This window comes from Notolepis coatsorum, assembly GCF_963971535.1.
Source record: "Notolepis coatsorum genome assembly, chromosome: 9".
Classification (NCBI taxonomy): Eukaryota; Metazoa; Chordata; class Actinopteri; order Aulopiformes; family Paralepididae; genus Notolepis; species Notolepis coatsorum.
Genome location: NC_140173.1, coordinates 39,382,865 through 39,403,144, shown reverse-complemented (window position 1 = coordinate 39,403,144; position 20,280 = coordinate 39,382,865). Strand labels below are relative to the sequence as shown.

At 40.9% G+C, this 20,280-nt stretch overlaps 1 protein-coding gene across 1 annotated transcript in view; it reads right to left on the bottom strand.

Annotated features, from left to right (window-relative positions):
* cdh23 (cadherin-related 23) overlaps nt 1-20,280 on the bottom strand; it is a gene marked incomplete at both ends in the record, with an annotated part of 775,072 nt that overhangs the window by 184,084 nt on the left and 570,708 nt on the right. Inside the window, 1 exon segment of the mRNA XM_084321844.1 lies at nt 11,031-11,142. Coding sequence (XP_084177970.1) covers nt 11,031-11,142 — 112 coding nt within the window.

Sequence of the window (20,280 nt, the reverse complement as noted above, 5' to 3'; positions counted from 1 at the left end):
CGAGAAGAGGAGCGCGCTGGGAGATAGCGGGCGGACTCCGCGGCAAGCGAGAGAACATCGTTTCTGAAAGAGATATTATAGCGGAGGCTAGAAGTCAGACTGCTGCCTGTCTGCTCTGTGGTGTGTCAGACTGCTGCTAGCCTGTCTCTCTGCTCTGTGGTGTGTCAGACTGCTGCTAGTCTGTCTCTCTGCTCTGTGGTGTGTCAGACTGCTGCTAGTCTGTCTCTCTGCTCTGTGGTGTGTCAGACTGCTGCTAGTCTGTCTCTCTGCTCTGTGGTGTGTCAGACTGCTGCTAGCCTGTCTCTCTGCTCTGTGGTGTGTCAGACTGCTGCTAGTCTCTCTGCTCTGTGGTGTGTCAGACTGCTGCTAGTCTGTCTCTCTGCTCTGTGATGTGTCAGACTGCTGCTAGTCTGTCTGCTCTGTGGTGTGTCAGACTGCTGCTAGTCTGTCTGTCTGCTCTGTGGTGTGTCAGACTGCTGCTAGTCTGTCTGCTCTGTGGTGTGTCAGACTGCTGCTAGCCTGTCTCTCTGCTCTGTGGTGTGTCAGACTGCTGCTAGTCTCTCTGCTCTGTGGTGTGTCAGACTGCTGCTAGCCTGTCTCTCTGCTCTGTGGTGTGTCAGACTGCTGCTAGCCTGTCTCTCTGCTCTGTGGTGTGTCAGACTGCTGCTAGCCTGTCTCTCTGCTCTGTGGTGTGTCAGACTGCTGCTAGCCTGTCTCTCTGCTCTGTGGTGTGTCAGACTGCTGCTAGTCTGTCTCTCTGCTCTGTGGTGTGTCAGACTGCTGCTAGCCTGTCTCTCTGCTCTGTGGTGTGTCAGACTGCTGCTAGTCTGTCTCTCTGCTCTGTGGTGTGTCAGACTGCTGCTAGCCTGTCTCTCTGCTCTGTGGTGTGTCAGACTGCTGCTAGCCTGTCTCTCTGCTCTGTGGTGTGTCAGACTGCTGCTAGTCTGTCTCTCTGCTCTGTGGTGTGTCAGACTGCTGCTAGTCTGTCTCTCTGCTCTGTGGTGTGTCAGACTGCTGCTAGCCTGTCTCTCTGCTCTGTGGTGTGTCAGACTGCTGCTAGCCTGTCTCTCTGCTCTGTGGTGTGTCAGACTGCTGCTAGTCTGTCTCTCTGCTCTGTGGTGTGTCAGACTGTTGCTAGTCTGTCTCTCTGCTCTGTGGTGTGTCAGACTGCTGCTAGTCTGTCTCTCTGCTCTGTGGTGTGTCAGACTGCTGCTAGTCTCTCTGCTCTGTGGTGTGTCAGACTGCTGCTAGTCTGTCTCTCTGCTCTGTGGTGTGTCAGACTGCTGCTAGTCTGTCTCTCTGCTCTGTGGTGTGTCAGACTGCTGCTAGTCTCTCTGCTCTGTGGTGTGTCAGACTGATCACCCTTCAGATCAACAACAGATCAACAACAGATCAACAACAGATTAGCGCAATTTACGCTCCGGAGACACAGGCGCACATTCATTCTATTGTGTACGGTACGCTTTTATCGCTTCTCTGTCTCAGAAAACCAACTCAAGTAAGATGTCATTCTTTTCAGAATTTCATTGGCTACACAAACGGTGAATAATCTTCGAGAGGCAAAACCGGAGGTGGTACATTTTTTGCTTGTTGGCTGTTCACAATCATCTAGTCTGGCACAATCACAATCATCTAGTCTATAAGCTTTAGCACTTGAGAGATGGAATGGCTAGGATTTGTTAGTGTTAATAATATGTCATCAGCAAACAGGCTGGCCTTATACTCACAACTACCAATACGAATACCACTGATTTCCTTATGAGCACGTATAGCACAGGCAAGTGGTTCGAGGGAAAGAATAAAAATGTGCGGTGAAACCGGACATCCTTGGCGGGTAGATCGATAGAGATGGAATGGATTAGACCTTATACCATTTGTTTTGACTGAAGTAACCGGTTCATGGTAAAGTGCCTTTATCCAGTTCATGAGAACCGGACCAAATCCGTATTTAGGAAGTACATAAAACAGATATTTCCACTCCACTCGATCAAAGGCTTTCTCAGCATCCAGCGATATTGCCATCGCTGGATGATGGGAGGTCCCCGCCCTTGACATAACATGCATTAGCCTCCTCATGTTGTTTGAAGCTAGACGACCCTGTACAAAGCCAGCCTGATCAATATGAATCAATGAGTTTATAACATTTTCCAATCGCCCTGCAAGGACCTTCGCAAACAACTTATAATCATTATTTAAAATACTCAAAGGTCTGAAATTACACATTTGCAAGTGATTCTTGCCAGGTTTTGGAATCAAGCTTATAGATACATTTGGTAAATGTTCGGGCTATAAAGTGAACTATAGTAAAAGTGAAGCTATTCCACTTAACAACCTAACTTTTCAATCACATCTGGGTTCTGCTCCTTTCAATTGGAAGCCAAAAGGAATTAAATACCTGGGAATTAAAATCCGATCTCCCATTGAAAAAATGGTTGAGTTAAATACATCTGACCTTTTAAAGAATATAAAGGAGGACATCAAAATATGGACAGTCTTGCCTTTATCCCTATGGGGCAGATCTGATATTATAAAAATGAATTTGTTACTAAGACTAGCTTTTTTGATGTCCTCTATACCGTTAAAGTTCCCTCCTAGTTGGTTCAAAGAAATAAACAAATTATTTTCTGGCTTCCTATGGAACAACAGAAAACCTAGAATCAGCCATAACAAACTTATAAATGTATTTGGCTGCCACAACCATATACATGGGGAGGTCTGTAGTGTAGTGTAGGTTACCATGTTAATATTAATAATGTTCTTTTTAGTCAGGCATACATGGATATTTATGATCAAGGTGCTTATGATCGAGATCGAGAGAGAGAGAGAGAGAGAGAGAGAGAGAGAGAGAGAGAGAGAGAGAGAGAGAGAGAGAGAGAGAGAGAGAGAGAGAGAGAGAAAGAGAGAGAGAGGGAGATACATGGATATATGGAGAGAGAGAGAAGGTGGGAGAGAGAGAACAAGAGAGAGAGAGAGAGAGAGGGGGAGAGAGATGGATAGAGAGAAGGTGGGAGAGAGAGAACGTGGGAGAGAGAGAGGGGAGCAAAAGGGGGGTAAGGGTGAGGTAGAGAGGAGATATGGATATAGAGAGAGGGAGGGCAGGAGGTAGAGAGAGCGAGAGAGAGAGGGATAAAGCAAGAGAGAGAGAGGGAGTGAGAGAGGGATAGGAGAGAGGGAGAGAGAGAGAGAGAGAGAGAGAGAGAGAGAGAGAGAGAGAGAGAGAGAGAGAGAGAGAGAGAGAGAGAGAGAGAGAGAGAGAGAGAGAGAGAGAGAGAGAGAGAGAGAGAGAGAGAGGAGGTGGAGGGGAGGAGGGATTTGGGGTGCCTCTGTTACTAAATGCGTCGCCTCACTGTACATCACCACATGAGGCTCAGTGGGTGGTCCCCGGTAGCCGTGGCAACACTAGCCGGTTAAGACTGCACTGGACCAATTATGTACATGAGTGTAAGGCTAGTTCATGAGTGTAAGGCTAGAGGTTCTGTCTGGGACAACAGCATCTGTCCACACATGGCGAGGCGGGGCACCGGCATCGATCATGGCATCACTGGGCACACGTCAACTAGATGCTAGAATCACTGGAAGGCATGTGACAAAGAGGAGAAACCAGCACTTCTCTATCTCTCTACTTATCTCTCTCTTATCTTATCTCTCTCTTTCTGTCTCAGTTCAGAGGAGAAACCAGCATTTATCTACCTCTCTCTTCTTCTCTCTCTCTCTGTCTCAGTTCAGAGGAGAAACCAGCACTGATGTTAGGGATTGTGTTGGCGGAGGACCCAAATGCAGAACAGACACGAGGAGAGGTAGAAGTAGATTCTCGAATTTGAGCACTGCTCCTTTAATTCGAGTTACTTGCTAATGAAAAGAAAAGAGAGAGAGAGCAAGTCTCCAAAAACGTACAAAACAATAAACACGTCACACGATGGTGCTGCATATACTCGCAGTAGAGACACTTTAAATAAAGAAAGCAAAACAAACAGTAGCGACACTAAACTGAGAAAGCTAGAAAACAAACAAAAACAAAACACAGCAAGGCTGGAAAGGGCGCACGGTGCAAAGTAGTGGTCTGCAAGGGCCTTGAAATAAAGCCCGAGCCCTGCCCGAGCCCTTGAACTTCAGGCCCTGCCCGAAAATAAGCCCGACTGTAAATAATATTTTAAGCCCTAGCCCGCGTGAAAACCTGAAAAAAATTATTATTATTATTATTATTATTATTATTATTATTATTATTATTATTATTATTATTATTATTATTATTATTATTATTATTATTATTATTATTATTATTATTATTATTATTATTATTATTATTATTTTTTTTTTTTTTTTTTTTTTTTTTTGTATTTGTTTTAAATATTCGAAACACGGTTTTATATGAACGTAATAAATAAACAAAACTAAGAAGCATTTACATAGCCTGTTTCGCAATGCCGTCTCTCCCAGTGCTCGCTTATATAGATCACTGACTCACACTGTCACACATCAGCCTCGTAAAACGTATTGAAGGCTATAGAATCTTCTTTGACACACGCACACACACACACACACACACACGACACACAATAGCCTACTCAGTCAAACAAACAAACAGAAAACAGAAATCAGATTTCGAGCAGAGCAACGTAATGAAAATCACAACAAAACAAGTAGCAGTCGCAACCCAGCAAATAGTAAACATCACTCACCAGACGTCAGCAACGAGTTGAACACCGTTAACAAAACCGGCTACATACATCCCAAGAACAAATTAAAACGTTCGCCAACTGGCTATATTCCAACACAACCAATCGAGTTGAACTTGTCCCCTGCAGTAATTACATCCAAATGTTTCTCTGGCGCAAAAGAGAAAGCGAATCTTAAAACGAAGGTTATCATATAACCCTAGTTATATAATAAAAAAAAAAAAAAAGCCCTACCCAGCCCGAACCCGCCGGGCCGGGCCGGGCCCCGTCGGGCCTGGGCAAGGTTGCAGTGCACTAGTGCAAAGCGTTACCCGGTGAGTAAACAGGCGAATACAGGATACACAGGGAGCTTCACGACAAACAAGTCTCTATTCCGCAAACGGCAGGAACAGACCACGGGGAGAACCAAACACACAGAGCAATGCAGGAAACACAATGACGCCACAGGGAAGACAAGGGGCTCACAGGCATAAATACAGAGGTTGATTACTAATGAGTGACAGCTGGGGAGACAGACACTAAGGATTAAAACACGATGAGACTAAATAACAATAGATACAGACACAGGGGAGACATCACTAGACTAGACAATGGGGCACAGCACAGACAGCAGATACACATACAGCAGATTAGTGATGACAGACAGGAGATCAATAAATAAATAAAAACAGATGCACGCAGGGCAGCACCAACTGAAGTAGGCCACAGTATGGCAGTAGAGCATAGTCTATGAGCGGGAGACGACTGTTCACAAAGTTCATGCATGGAGGAAGTCCATGGAGAGGTGGGGAGGAGGGAGCAGCAGGCGAAGCCTGGCCAGGAAATGAAGAACTCTTACAACTTATCTACCTCTCTCTTCTTCTCTCCTATTAACTCTTCATTCTACTCGTCAATGAACTCAGAGGAATAACTGCAGATGGAAAAACACAAAATAATTACTAAACATTTCAGGGGCATGACCTCTCTCTCTGAATATATCAATTATTCTCTTTTATCTCTTATATATCTCTTCTCTAAATCTCTCCAGTTCTCTCTCTTCTCTCAATCTCTCCATTCCATTCTTGAATTAAATCAACCAAGGAGTAAAGTGTATGGATGATAGAAGGCTAAAAACATGACATGTCAGCATGACTCTATGCTATGTCTTCTCTCCATTCCTCTCTACCCTCTCTCTTCTCTCCATTACTCGCTCCTCTATATCTCATTCCTCTCTTCTCTCTTTCTCTCTTATATGTCTCTCTTCTCTCCATTTCTCTCTACCCTCTCTATTCTATCTCTTCTCTCGATTCCTTTCTCATATATCTCTCATTCCTGTCTTCTTTCTCTTTCTCTCTCTAGTCTCTATTTTAGTTTCTTGTTCCACAAGTTGGTTCTTGGTCTATGCGGTATGACTCCTCCTCTACGAACAGACCAGTAATTAGCCATGCGTATGACTGCAGGCTACATTTTAATTAGCAATCGGACTGCCTTAATTACACTCACCAGTGCCTCGTTAATTAATGGCCAATCAGGGCTTAATTAGCTGCGGTCAACTGTCACAGACACCAGCAGGACAATGGGGGAGATTAGGATGATATTAGAATATTTACTTTCAGATGACCGACCACGCAGCACAGACACACACTATAAAACAACTAGATGTGGGAAGAAAAAGTGAAGGGGGCTGAATAAGAGAATAGTCTCCAGCCACCCAAACAACTGCCTCTTTGCACTGCTGCGGTCAGGCAAGCGCTACCGGAGTCTCATGGCCAGTACAGAGAGACTCAGAAGGAGCGTCTATCCCCAGGCCATCAGGATGCTCAATGACTGAATGAATGTAACACTAACCCATCCATTCTACTTTCTTATAAATTGTCTTCTTATAAATGGCCTTTTTCAGTGTTTAGCATTGTTTTCTAGCAATGGGGGTTTGTATCAATGGAGTCTGTGTCTCTAATTCTCATTTTGGCGGATTGCTCCAATTCAGTTGAGACAATCTCCTCCCCCAGTGAACTAAGCCATTCTGATTTGACTCGCTATTCTACGTAGCAAGGAGCTGATCTGCAGTAACGCCCCCTCTATGGTTGTAGCGCAACCATTCGCTCAACAACAGAGCGAGTGGAAATACTGACACTTCCTCAAGCGGGTGCCGACAGAGACAGCAGAGAACGAGCGAACGAGAGAGAGGGAGAGAGATAGAGAGGGGGGAGAGAGAGATAGAGAGGGAGAGAGAGAGAGAGAGAGAGATAGAGAGGGAGAGAGAGAGAGAGAGGGAGATATAGATAGATAGAGAGGGGGAGACGGAGCAGGAGCTACTCTCTCTCTGGGAAAACACACGCATTTACATACACAACCTCCCGACCGCGCCGCGCTGGGATGGAGCTTCTCCACTCGCATATCACTGTCAAAATATCTTTGACTCCCACGCGGGCGCCCGTATTCCGATCCATGCAATAATATTCACAGGGGTATATATTGTCATTTGAAACAAGTTACCAACGCATTGTCCCGTGGGATTATGCCCCCCCGCGGCGACATTTATTAGTATCCCCCTCAATCTCTATATATCTCTCTCTGTCTGCCAGTGCAGACTGTGGGTGACTGTCACTCAAAGCGCTTATGGGCGGAGCCCAGCCCAAAACAGTTTGAAATCTTGAAGTGGAAAAATGCTGCTTTAGAGTACTTGATTAGATATACAAAACAATGCATTTTTTTGAAAAAACCTTTACAGATGCGTTCCATAGACTCACGGGAATTGTGTAAAGTTGCCCAAATAGTGAAAGGAATAGCAAAACATGGGACCTTTAATCTAGTATCTGTAGGACTGAACACCTTAGCAAACAACGCAGGGGGAGGGGCGACGGTGCCTCAGGAGGTAGCACGGTCGTCTGGTAATCGGAAGGTTCCCCGGTCGATTCTGGCTCTCCTCTCCGACAGCGTGTCAATGTGTCCTTGAGCAAAGACACTTAACCCCTAACAAAGACACTTAACCCCAGGTCGGCACCTTGCACGACCGCCTCCGGCGTGAGTGAATGGGTGAATGTGTGAGTGAATGTGTGAGTGAATGGGTGAATGTGTGAGTGAATGGGTGAATGGGTGAATGTGTGCGTGAATGGGTGAGTGAATGGGTGAGTGAATGGGTGAATGGGTGAATGTGTGCGTGAATGGGTGAGTGAATGGGTGAATGTGTGTGTGAATGGGTGAGTGAATGGGTGAATGTGTGAGTGAATGGCTGAGTGAATGGGTGAATGGGTGAATGTGTGCGTGAATGGGTGAGTGAATGTGTGAGTGAATGGGTGAGTGAATGGGTGAATGTGTGCATGAATGGGTGAGTGAATGTGTGAGTGAATGGGTGAGTGAATGTGTGAGTGAATGGGTGAGTGAATGGGTGAATGTGAGTGAATGGGTGAGTGAATGGGTGAATGTGTGCGTGAATGTGTGAGTGAATGGGTGAGTGAATGGGTGAATGTGTGTGTGAATGTGTGAATGTGTGAGTGAATGGGTGAGTGAATGGGTGAATGGGTGAATGTGTGCGTGAATGGGTGAGTGAATGTGTGAGTGAATGGGTGAGTGAATGGGTGAATGTGTGCACGAATGGGTGAGTGAATGTGTGAGTGAATGGGTGAGTGAATGTGTGAGTGAATGGGTGAGTGAATGGGTGAATGTGAGTGAATGGGTGAGTGAATGGGTGAATGTGTGCGTGAATGTGTGAGTGAATGGGTGAGTGAATGGGTGAATGTGTGTGTGAATGTGTGAATGTGTGAGTGAATGGGTGAGTGAATGGGTGAATGGGTGAATGTGTGCGTGAATGGGTGAGTGAATGGGTGAATGTGTGATTGAATGTGTGAATGTGTGAGTGAATGGGTGAGTGAATGGGTGAATGTGTGATTGAATGTGTGAATGTGTGAGTGAATGGGTGAATGTGTGTGTGAATGGGTGATTGTGTGAGTGAATGGGTGAGTGAATGGGTGAATGGATGAGTGAATGGGTGAATGGGTGAGTGAATGGGTGAATGTGTGAGTGAATGGGTGAATGGGTGAGTGAATGGGTGAATGTGTGAGTGAATGTTTGAGTGAATGTGTGAGTGAATGGGTGAGTGAATGGGTGAATGTGTGAGTGAATGGGTGAGTGAATGTGTGCGTGAATGGGTGAATGTGTGAGTGAATGTGTGAGTGACTGGGTGAATGTGTGAGTGAATGTGTGAGTGAATGGGTGAGTGAATGTGTGAGTGAATGGGTGAATGTGTGAGTGAATGTGTGAGTGACTGGGTGAATGTGTGAGTGAATGTGTGAGTGAATGGGTGAGTGAATGTGTGTGTGAATGTTTGAGTGAATGGGTGAGTGAATGTGTGCGTGAATGTGTGAGTGAATGTGTGAGTGAATGGGTGAGTGTGTGAGTGAATGTGTGAGTGAATGTGTGAGTGAATGGGTGAGTGTGTGAGTGAATGTGTGAGTGACTGGGTGAATGTGTGAGTGAATGTGTGAGTGAATGGGTGAGTGAATGTGTGAGTGAATGTGTGAGTGAATGGGTGCGTGAATGTGTGAGTGAATGTGTGAGTGAATGGGTGCGTGAATGTGTGCGTGAATGTGTGAGTGAATGGGTGCGTGAATGTGTGAGTGAATGGGTGCGTGAATGGGTGAATGTGTGAGTGAATGGGTGAGTGAATGGGTGAATGCGAGGCACACGTCGCAAAGCGCTTTGCATAAAAGCTGTTACTGTATATAAATGGCAGAAGGATAAAAGCGCTGTATATAAATGCAGTCCATTTACAACGTACATGTTCAAAGCACAAACGGACATGTTTCAAACTCAACAGCGCTGAGCTCCCTTTTACCACAGCTTTGGATCCTTTCAACTTCATGATGCTAAAACGAGGCATCCATACGGACCCCCCTGTGTTTCCATGGAGACAGGGGAAGGGGGGGGTAACATGGCCAATCGTTCACAGTTCTGCCAGGGCTAAATGATCATTTCATGCGTCACATGGTCCTCTGATCGTTGGCCGATTGCTGCCGACCCACAGGAAGACACTCCTGCACCGGAGGGGGGGGGGGACTACAGTGGGCCCCATAAAGACGGCCCTCTCATGACTACAGAGTGGCCACACGCCACATGGCAGTTAAAAGGAGGGTTACCAGAGACAGTCTATATAATGAGATGGAGCGCTGTGGTAGTTTAACCAGAGACAGTCTATATAATGAGATGGAGCGCTGTGGTGGTTTAACCAGAGACAGTCTATATAATGAGATGGAGCGCTGTGGTAGTTTAACCAGAGACAGTCTATATAATGAGATGGAGCGCTGTGGTGGTTTAACCAGAGACAGTCAATATAATGAGATGGATCACTGTGGTAGTTTAACCAGAGACAGTCAATATAATGAGATGGATCACTGTGGTAGTTTAACCAGAGACAGTCAATATAATGAGATGGATCACTGTGGTAGTTTAACCAGAGACAGTCTATATAATGAGATGGAGCGCTGTGGTAAAGCTGGTCAGGAAGGCCAGTAGCGTGGTTGGGGTGGGGCTGGACTCCCTAGCGAGGGTGGCGGAGAGGAGGAGCCTTGCTAAGCTCCAGGCCATCAGGGAAAACCCCTCCCACCCACTATACACAGACTTGGCTGACAGGAGGAGCATGTTCAGTGCTAGGCTCACACTACCTAAATGCAGCACTGAACGGCACAGGAAGTCCTTCATTCCAACAGCCATCAGACTTTACAATGCATCACTGTGCCTCACTGCATCACTGAGCACAGAGTGGCAGTTACCATCTTCCTGGACTCTTAGTTTTGAAACAGCACTGTGCAATACTACACATACTGTAGACCTCAGTATATTTTTACTGTATTTATTTACTGTATATTTTATTCAATTTTTATTCTATTTTATTCTATTCTTATTCTTAGGCAATTTGATTGGTTTTGTTATTCTTATTAGTGACCTGTTATGTCTAAATGTTTAATGTTGAGCGATTTGCAGTGTTAAATTTCCCTCGGGATAATAAAAGTATTTCTATTCTATTCTAATGAGATGGAGCACTGTGGTAGTTTAACCTATTGAGTATCGGACGGCCCGACGGCGGGCCGCCACACACTTGCACGCACGTCACAACACTTTGTGTGATTCTTATAGACTTTGGACCTGTACTACATAAGACCTCATGCTATGGAACCATTATCTTTTCCAGCTCCTACCGCTCAGCTGGAACTCACAAATTGGCATCTGGCAACCAGTAAAAATAAATGTGAGTAGACAAACCTTTACTTCAGTGTGTTCAAACCTCTGTTACTCTATTTTATTAGCACTCAAAGTGATGTGCTATAAGTATAAAGTATAATAAATCGCAACTTACAGGTTAAATAAAGAGGTTGATACTCACAGAGAGGACGTCAGTTTCCCGCGGGCTCATCTCCACTACGTTAGCGTGGTATGGCTCGTCTCTCCACTGGGGGGCGTTGTCATTGATGTCCAGGATGGTGATGTTGACCTGGGCGACAAGGTTTCGAATGACCAATTATTGTGTGTGTGTGTGTGTGTGTGTGTGTGTGTGTGTGTGTGTGTGTGTGTGTGTGTGTGTGTGTGTGTGTGTGTGTGTGTGTGTGTGTGTGTGTGTGTGTGTGTGTGTGTGTAAGTGTGACGGAGGTACCGCGTGTCTATCCACAGTCACGATGAAGTAGGCTGTGCCTTTGATCTGTACATGGACCAGGCTTTCCAGGACAAGTATATAAAATACCAACCATTGCTCAATGTGATAACCAGCTTTTGGTACAAGTGCCGATATAATATACTCATATTCGGAAGTCTTGGTCATGTATATCAATGCACCATGACCGGTCTGAGAATTGCTGCAATGTCAAAGAGAAAAGCCAAACAAATTGCCAAATATTGCTCTGTCTCAGCTATTATTGGCAGTTTAGCCACGTGGAGAAGGAGGTGCTATGTGTCCCTTAAGTGTTCAGTGCTGGGCCCCGTTCCCCGTACCTGGTTCAACTAAGTCGATCAAGATGTCATTATCCAGATTCAGTTAACCCGATGTTTGAAGCCGGGATTTTCCTGTTCCTCGAAGGTGGATTCAGTCTCGTTAACTCAAGCCAGACTTGCGACCCAGGATAAGTGCGCGTGCCCGCCTCAGCCGAGAAGGCAGCAAGTGTCGAGAGCAGAGATCCTGATTCTCTAGCGGCATTGATTGATTAATTGATTTAAAACTTTAGTAACATATTGCAGTACGGCTCAATCGCCTCGCCGACAAGTTAAATGCGTTATCTATAGGCAAATTTTAAGTCCCTCATTACCTCAATCAATCAGATTATATTTCTTTAAACTTGCCTGCTGGATTGAATAATCAAATGAGATCTTGCTAGCGAAAATAATTAGTTAAACTGTTATACAGAATTACGATACGGCTCTCTTACCCATTGATTGATGTGTGGTCGATCTTTTACTTATCTCCACTGTGGTCTAACGGGTTGTTCTTTTGACTTTCACGCAGACGACCGGGGTTCGAAACCCTAGTCTTTTCCTTCTTTTTGCAATATAGGAATAATTCAATTTGGTGCACGTTGAGAGCTATATAAAGAATGACATCCTCAATGCATGTAGATTTATAATATTTTAACTTAAAACCAGGCTACTTTGGCGTATAATCATTAATATTATATTCCAAAAATTTATATTGGAAACACGGGGTTTCGAACACCGGTCGCTAATTTCAGGAAACGGGCTGTCACTTCTTTGCGGGGGCGTGGCGATGGTTGATCCGGCTAACTTGAACTTAAACCCTGCTTTCGACCAGGCTCAAACTTTTGGATCTGTTGTCATGGTGATTTGGATAATCCAGGTACGGGGAGCCGGAAAGTCCGGCTTAAGTCAGACTTCACCGAAAGTTATCCGGCTAACTCAGTTATCCAGGTACGGGGAACGGGGCCCTGCTTGGCCCCGATATATTTGATTCCCTGTTTATGTAATATAATTTGTGGAACAGAATAAATAATAATAATAATTATAATAATAATAATAATAATAATAATAATAATAATAATAATAATAATAATAATAATAATAATAATAATAATAATAATAATAATAATAATAATAATAATAATAATAATAATAATGACAATAACAATAATAATAATAATAATAATAATAATAATAATAATAATAATAATAATAATAATAATAATAATAATAATAATAATAATAATAATAATAATAAATTCAATTTGTACCGCACTTTACATTTGTAAACATCTCAAAGTGCTACAGGAGATAAAGACAAAAAGTTAAATGAATAAAAAAATTAAAATGAATAAAACAACCAATGAAATGGAAGAACATAAAACATTTAATAGATTTTTGATTATGAAAATTATATGAAAACAATGAAAAGAAAATGAATAGAAGTAAAAAAAATAAAAGTAAAGAACAATTCAGGCAAAATAAATGTTTTAGGCCCCTTTCAAATGTGCATGTGTGTGTGTCTTTATCCTGTATCCCCACACTTTATACACCATCTCATCAATATATAATGTTTATGGAGTTTACTGCTTTATTTGACTGCTTTAGTAGATACTGACCGGGATGATGAGGGAGAGAGAGAGAGAGAGAGAGAGAGAGAGAGAGAGAGAGAGAGAGAGAGAGAGAGAGAGAGAGAGAGAGAGAGAGAGAGAGAGAGAGAGAGAGAGAGAGAGAGAGAGAGAGAGAGAGAGAGAGAGAGAGAGAGAGAGAGAGAGAGAACAAGGTCGAGAGTGAGTGATGACGAGAGAGAGAGTATAATAATAATAATAATAATAATAATAATAATAATAATAATAATAACGTTAGCTGAGGTAGCAACAGTAATCAGTAGTAATGTAACTTATGTAACGTTAGCTGAGGTAGCAACAGTAATCAGTAGTAATGCATGTAACTTATGTAATGTTAGCTGAGGTAGCAACAGTAATCAGTAGTAATGTATGTAACTTATGTAACGTTAGCTGAGGTAGCAACAGTAATCAGTAGTAATGTATGTAACTTATGTAACGTTAGCTGAGGTAGCAACAGTAATCCGTAGTAATGCATGTAACGTATGTAACGTTAGCTGAGGTAGCAACAGTAATCAGTAGTAATGCATGTAACTTATGTAACGTTAGCTGAGGTAGCAACAGTAATCAGTACAAATGCATGTAACTAATGTAACGTTAGCTGAGGTAGCAACAGTAATCAGTGGTAATGTATGTAACGTATGTAATGTTAGCTGAGGTAGCAACAGTAATCAGTAGTAATGTATGTAACTTATGTAACATTAGCTGAGGTAGCAAAAGTAATCAGTAGTAATGTAACTTATGTAACATTAGGTGAGGTAGCAACAATAATCAGTAGTGATGTATGTAACTTATGTAGCTTTAGCTGAGGTAGCAACAGTAATCAGTAGTAATGTATGTAACTTATGTAACGTTAGCTGAGGTAGCAACAGTAATCAGTAGTAATGTATGTAACTTATGTAACGTTAGCAGAGATAGCAACAATAATCAGTAGTAATGTATGTAACTTATGTAACGTTAGCTGAGGTAACAACAATAATCAGTAGTAATGTATGTAACTTATCTGACGTTAGCTGAGGTAGCAACAGTAATCAGTGGTGATGTATGTAACGTTAGCTGAGGTAGCAACAGTAATCAGTAGTGATGTATGTAACTTATGTAACGTTAGCTGAGGTAGCAACAGTAATCAGTAGTGATGTATGTAACTTATGTAGCTTTAGCTGAGGTAGCAACAGTAATCAGTGGTAATGTATGTAACGTATGTAATGTTAGCTGAGGTAGCAACAGTAATCAGTAGTAATGTATCTAACTTATGTAACATTAGCTGAGGTAGCAACAGTAATCAGTAGTAATGTAACTTATGTAACATTAGCTGAGGTAGCAACAATAATCAGTAGTGATGTATGTAACTTATGTAGCTTTAGCTGAGGTAGCAACAGTAATCAGTAGTAATGTATGTAACTTATGTAACGTTAGCTGAGGTAGCAACAGTAATCAGTAGTAATGTATGTAACTTATGTAACATTAGCTGAGGTAGCAACAATAATCAGTAGTGATGTATGTAACTTATGTAGCTTTAGCTGAGGTAGCAACAGTAATCAGTAGTAATGTATGTAACTTATGTAACGTTAGCTGAGGTAGCAAAAGTAATCAGTAGTAATGTAACTTATGTAACATTAGCTGAGGTAGCAACAATAATCAGTAGTGATGTATGTAACTTATGTAGCTTTAGCTGAGGTAGCAACAGTAATCAGTAGTAATGTATGTAACTTATGTAACGTTAGCTGAGGTAGCAACAGTAATCAGTAGTAATGTATGTAACTTATGTAACATTAGCTGAGGTAGCAACAATAATCAGTAGTGATGTATGTAACTTATGTAGCTTTAGCTGAGGTAGCAACAGTAATCAGTAGTAATGTATGTAACTTATGTAACGTTAGCTGAGGTAGCAACAGTAATCAGTAGTAATGTATGTAACTTATGTAACGTTAGCAGAGATAGCAACAATAATCAGTAGTAATGTATGTAACTTATGTAACGTTAGCTGAGGTAACAACAATAATCAGTAGTAATGTATGTAACTTATCTGACGTTAGCTGAGGTAGCAACAGTAATCAGTGGTGATGTATGTAACGTTAGCTGAGGTAGCAACAGTAATCAGTAGTGATGTATGTAACTTATGTAACGTTAGCTGAGGTAGCAACAGTAATCAGTAGTGATGTATGTAACTTATGTAGCTTTAGCTGAGGTAGCAACAGTAATCAGTGGTAATGTATGTAACGTATGTAATGTTAGCTGAGGTAGCAACAGTAATCAGTAGTAATGTATCTAACTTATGTAACATTAGCTGAGGTAGCAACAGTAATCAGTAGTAATGTAACTTATGTAACATTAGCTGAGGTAGCAACAATAATCAGTAGTGATGTATGTAACTTATGTAGCTTTAGCTGAGGTAGCAACAGTAATCAGTAGTAATGTATGTAACTTATGTAACGTTAGCTGAGGTAGCAACAGTAATCAGTAGTAATGTATGTAACTTATGTAACATTAGCTGAGGTAGCAACAATAATCAGTAGTGATGTATGTAACTTATGTAGCTTTAGCTGAGGTAGCAACAGTAATCAGTAGTAATGTATGTAACTTATGTAACGTTAGCTGAGGTAGCAAAAGTAATCAGTAGTAATGTAACTTATGTAACATTAGCTGAGGTAGCAACAATAATCAGTAGTGATGTATGTAACTTATGTAGCTTTAGCTGAGGTAGCAACAGTAATCAGTAGTAATGTAACTTATGTAACGTTATCTGAGGTAGCAACAGTAATCAGTAGTAATGTATGTAACTTATGTAACATTAGCTGAGGTAGCAACAATAATCAGTAGTGATGTATGTAACTTATGTAGCTTTAGCTGAGGTAGCAACAGTAATCAGTAGTAATGTATGTAACTTATGTAACGTTAGCTGAGGTAGCAACAGTAATCAGTAGTAATGTATGTAACTTATGTAACGTTAGCAGAGATAGCAACAATAATCAGTAGTAATGTATGTAACTTATGTAACGTTAGCTGAGGTAACAACAATAATCAGTAGTAATGTATGTAACTTATCTGACGTTAGCTGAGGTAGCAACAGTAATCAGTGGTGATGTATGTAACGTTAGCTGAGGTAGCAACAGTAATCAGTAGTGATGTATGTAACTTATGTAACGTTAGCTGAGGTAGCAACAGTAATCAGTAGTGATGTATGTAACTTATGTAGCTTTAGCTGAGGTAGCAACAGTAATCAGTGGTAATGTATGTAACGTATGTAATGTTAGCTGAGGTAGCAACAGTAATCAGTAGTAATGTATCTAACTTATGTAACATTAGCTGAGGTAGCAACAGTAATCAGTAGTAATGTATCTAACTTATGTAACATTAGCTGAGGTAGCAACAGTAATCAGTAGTAATGTATGTAACGTATGTAACGTTAGCTGAGGTAGCAACAGTAATCAGTAGTAATGTATGTAACTTATGTAACATTACCTGAGGTAGCAACAATAATCAGTAGTGATGTATGTAACTTATGTAGCTTTAGCTGAGGTAGCAACAGTAATCAGTAGTAATGTATGTAACTTATGTAACGTTAGCTGAGGTAGCAACAGTAATCAGTAGTAATGTATGTAACTTATGTAACGTTAGCTGAGGTAGCAACAATAATCAGTAGTAATGTATGTAACTTATGTAACGTTAGCTGAGGTAGCAACAATAATCAGTAGTAATGTATGTAACTTATCTGACGTTAGCTGAGGTAGCAACAGTAATCAGTGGTGATGTATGTAACGTTAGCTGAGGTAGCAACAGTAATCAGTAGTGATGTATGTAACTTATGTAACGTTAGCTGAGGTAGCAACAGTAATCAGTAGTAATGTATGTAACTTATGTAACGTTAGCTGAGGTAGCAACAGTAATCAGTAGTAATGTATGTAACTTATGTAACGTTAGCTGAGGTAGCAACAGTATTCAGTGGTAATGTATGTAACTTATGTAACGTTAGCTGAGGTAGCAACAGTAATCAGTAGTAATTTATGTAACTTATGTAAGTTAGCTGAGGTAGCAACAATAATCAGTAGTAATGTATGTAACTTATGTAACGTTAGCTGAGGTAGCAACAATAATCAGTAGTAATGTATGTAACTTATGTAACGTTAGCTGAGGTAGCAACAGTAATCAGTAGTAATGTATGTAACTTATGTAACGTTAGCTGAGGTAGCAACAGTAATCAGTGGTAATGTATGTAACTTATGTAACGTTAGCTGAGGTAGCAACAGTAATCAGTAGTAATGTATGTAACTTATGTAATGTTAGCTGAGGTAGCAACAGTAATCAGTAGTAATGTATGTAACGTTAGCTGAGGTAGCAACAATAATCAGTAGTAATGTATGTAACTTATGTAACGTTAGTTGAGGTAGCAACAGTAATCACTAGTAATGTATGTAACTTATGTAGCGTTAGCTGAGGTAGCAACAGTAATCAGTAGTAATGTATGTAACTTATGTAACGTTAGCTGAGGTAGCAACAGTAATCAGTAGTAATGTATGTAACGTTAGCTGAGGTAGCAACAATAATCAGTAGTAATGTATGTAACTTATGTAACGTTAGTTGAGGTAGCAACAGTAATCACTAGTAATGTATGTAACTTATGTAACGTTAGCTTAGGTAGCAACAGTAATCAGTAGTAATGTATGTAACTTATGTAACGTTAGCTGAGGTAGCAACAGTAATCAGTAGTAATGTATGTAACTTATGTAATGTTAGCTGAGGTAGCAACAATAATCAGTAGTAATGTATGTAACTTATGTAACGTTAGCTGAGGTAGCAACAATAATCAGTAGTAATGTATGTAACTTATCTGACGTTAGCTGAGGTAGCAACAGTAATCAGTAGTAATGTATGTAACTTATGTAACGTTAGCTGAGGTAGCAACAGTAATCAGTAGTAATGTATGTAACTTATGTAACGTTAGCTGAGGTAGCAACAGTAATCAGTAGTAATGTATGTAACGTTAGCTGAGGTAGCAATAATAATCAGTAGTAATGTATGTAACTTATGTAACGTTAGCTGAGGTAGCAACAGTAATCAGTAGTAATGTATGTAACTTATGTAACGTTAGCTGAGGTAGCAACAGTAATCAGTAGTAATGTATGTAACGTTAGCTGAGGTAGCAATAATAATCAGTAGTAATGTTTGTAACTTATGTAACGTTAGTTGAGGTAGCAACAGTAATCAGTAGTAATGTATGTAACTTATGTAGCGTTAGCTGAGGTAGCAACAGTAATCAGTAGTAATGTATGTAACTTATGTAACGTTAGCTGAGGTAGCAACAGTAATCAGTAGTAATGTATGTAACTTATGTAACATTAGCTGAGGTAGCAACAATAATCAGTAGTGATGTATGTAACTTATGTAGCTTTAGCTGAGGTAGCAACAGTAATCAGTAGTAATGTATGTAACTTATGTAACGTTAGCTGAGTTAGCAACAATAATCAGTAGTAATGTATGTAACTTATCTGACGTTAGCTGAGGTAGCAACAGTAATCAGTAGTAATGTATGTAACTTATCTGACGTTAGCTGAGGTAGCAACAGTAATCAGTGGTAATGTATGTAACGTTAGCTGAGGTAGCAACAATAATCAGTAGTGATGTATGTAACTTATGTAATGTTAGCTGAGGTAGCAACAGTAATCAGTAGTAATGTATGTAACTTATGTAACGTTAGCTGAGGTAGCAACAGTAATCAGTAGTAATGTATGTAACTTATGTAACGTTAGCTGAGGTAGCAACAGTATTCAGTGGTAATGTATGTAACTTGTGTAACGTTAGCTGAGGTAGCAACAGTAATCAGTAGTAATGTATGTAACTTATGTAACGTTAGCTAAGGTAGCAACGGTAATCAGTGGTAATGTATGTAACTTATGTAACGTTAGCTGAGGTAGCAACAGTAATCAGTGGTAATGTATGTAACTTATGTAACGTTAGCTGAGGTAGCAACAGTAATCAGTAGTAATGTATGTAACTTATGTAATGTTAGCTGAGGCAGCAACACTAATCAGTAGTAATGTATGTAACTTATGTAACGTTAGCTGAGGTAGCAACAATAATCAGTAGTAGTGTATGTAACTTATGTAACTTTAGCTGAGGTAGCAACAGTAATCAGTAGTAATGTATGTAACTTATGTAACGTTAGCTGAGGTAGCAACAGTAATCACTAGTAATGTATGTAACGTATGTAACGTTAGCTGAGGTACCAACAGTAATCAGTGGTAATGTATGTAACTTATGTAACGTTAGCTGAGGTAGCAACAGTGATCAGTAGTAATGTATGTAACTTATGTAACGTTAGCTGAGGTAGCAACAGTAATCAGTTGTAATGTATGTAACGTTAGCTGAGGTAGCAACAGTAATCAGTAGTGATGTATGTAACTTATGCAACGTTAGCTGAGGTAGCAACAGTAATCAGTTGTAATGTATGTAACGTTAGCTGAGGTAGCAACGGTAATCAGTGGTAATGTATGTAACTTATGTAACGTTAGCAGAGATAGCAACAATAATCAGTAGTAATGTATGTAACTTATGTAACGTTAGCTGAGGTAGCAACAATAATCAGTAGTAATGTATCTAACTTATCTGACGTTAGCTGAGGTAGCAACAGTAATCAGTGGTTATGTATGTAACGTTAGCTGAGGTAGCAACAGTAATCAGTAGTGATGTATGTAACTTATGTAACGTTAGCTGAGGTAGCAACAGTAATCAGTAGTGATGTATGTAACTTATGTAGCTTTAGCTGAGGTAGCAACAGTAATCAGTGGTAATGTATGTAACGTATGTAATGTTAGCTGAGGTAGCAACAGTAATCAGTAGTAATGTATGTAACTTATGTAAAATGTGCTGAGGTAGCAACAGTAATCAGTAGTAATGTAACTTATGTAACATTAGCTGAGGTAGCAACAGTAATCAGTAGTAATGTATGTAACTTATGTAACGTTAGCTGAGTTAGCAACAGTAATCAGTAGTAATGTATGTAACTTATGTAACGTTAGCTGAGGTAGCAACAGTATTCAGTGGTA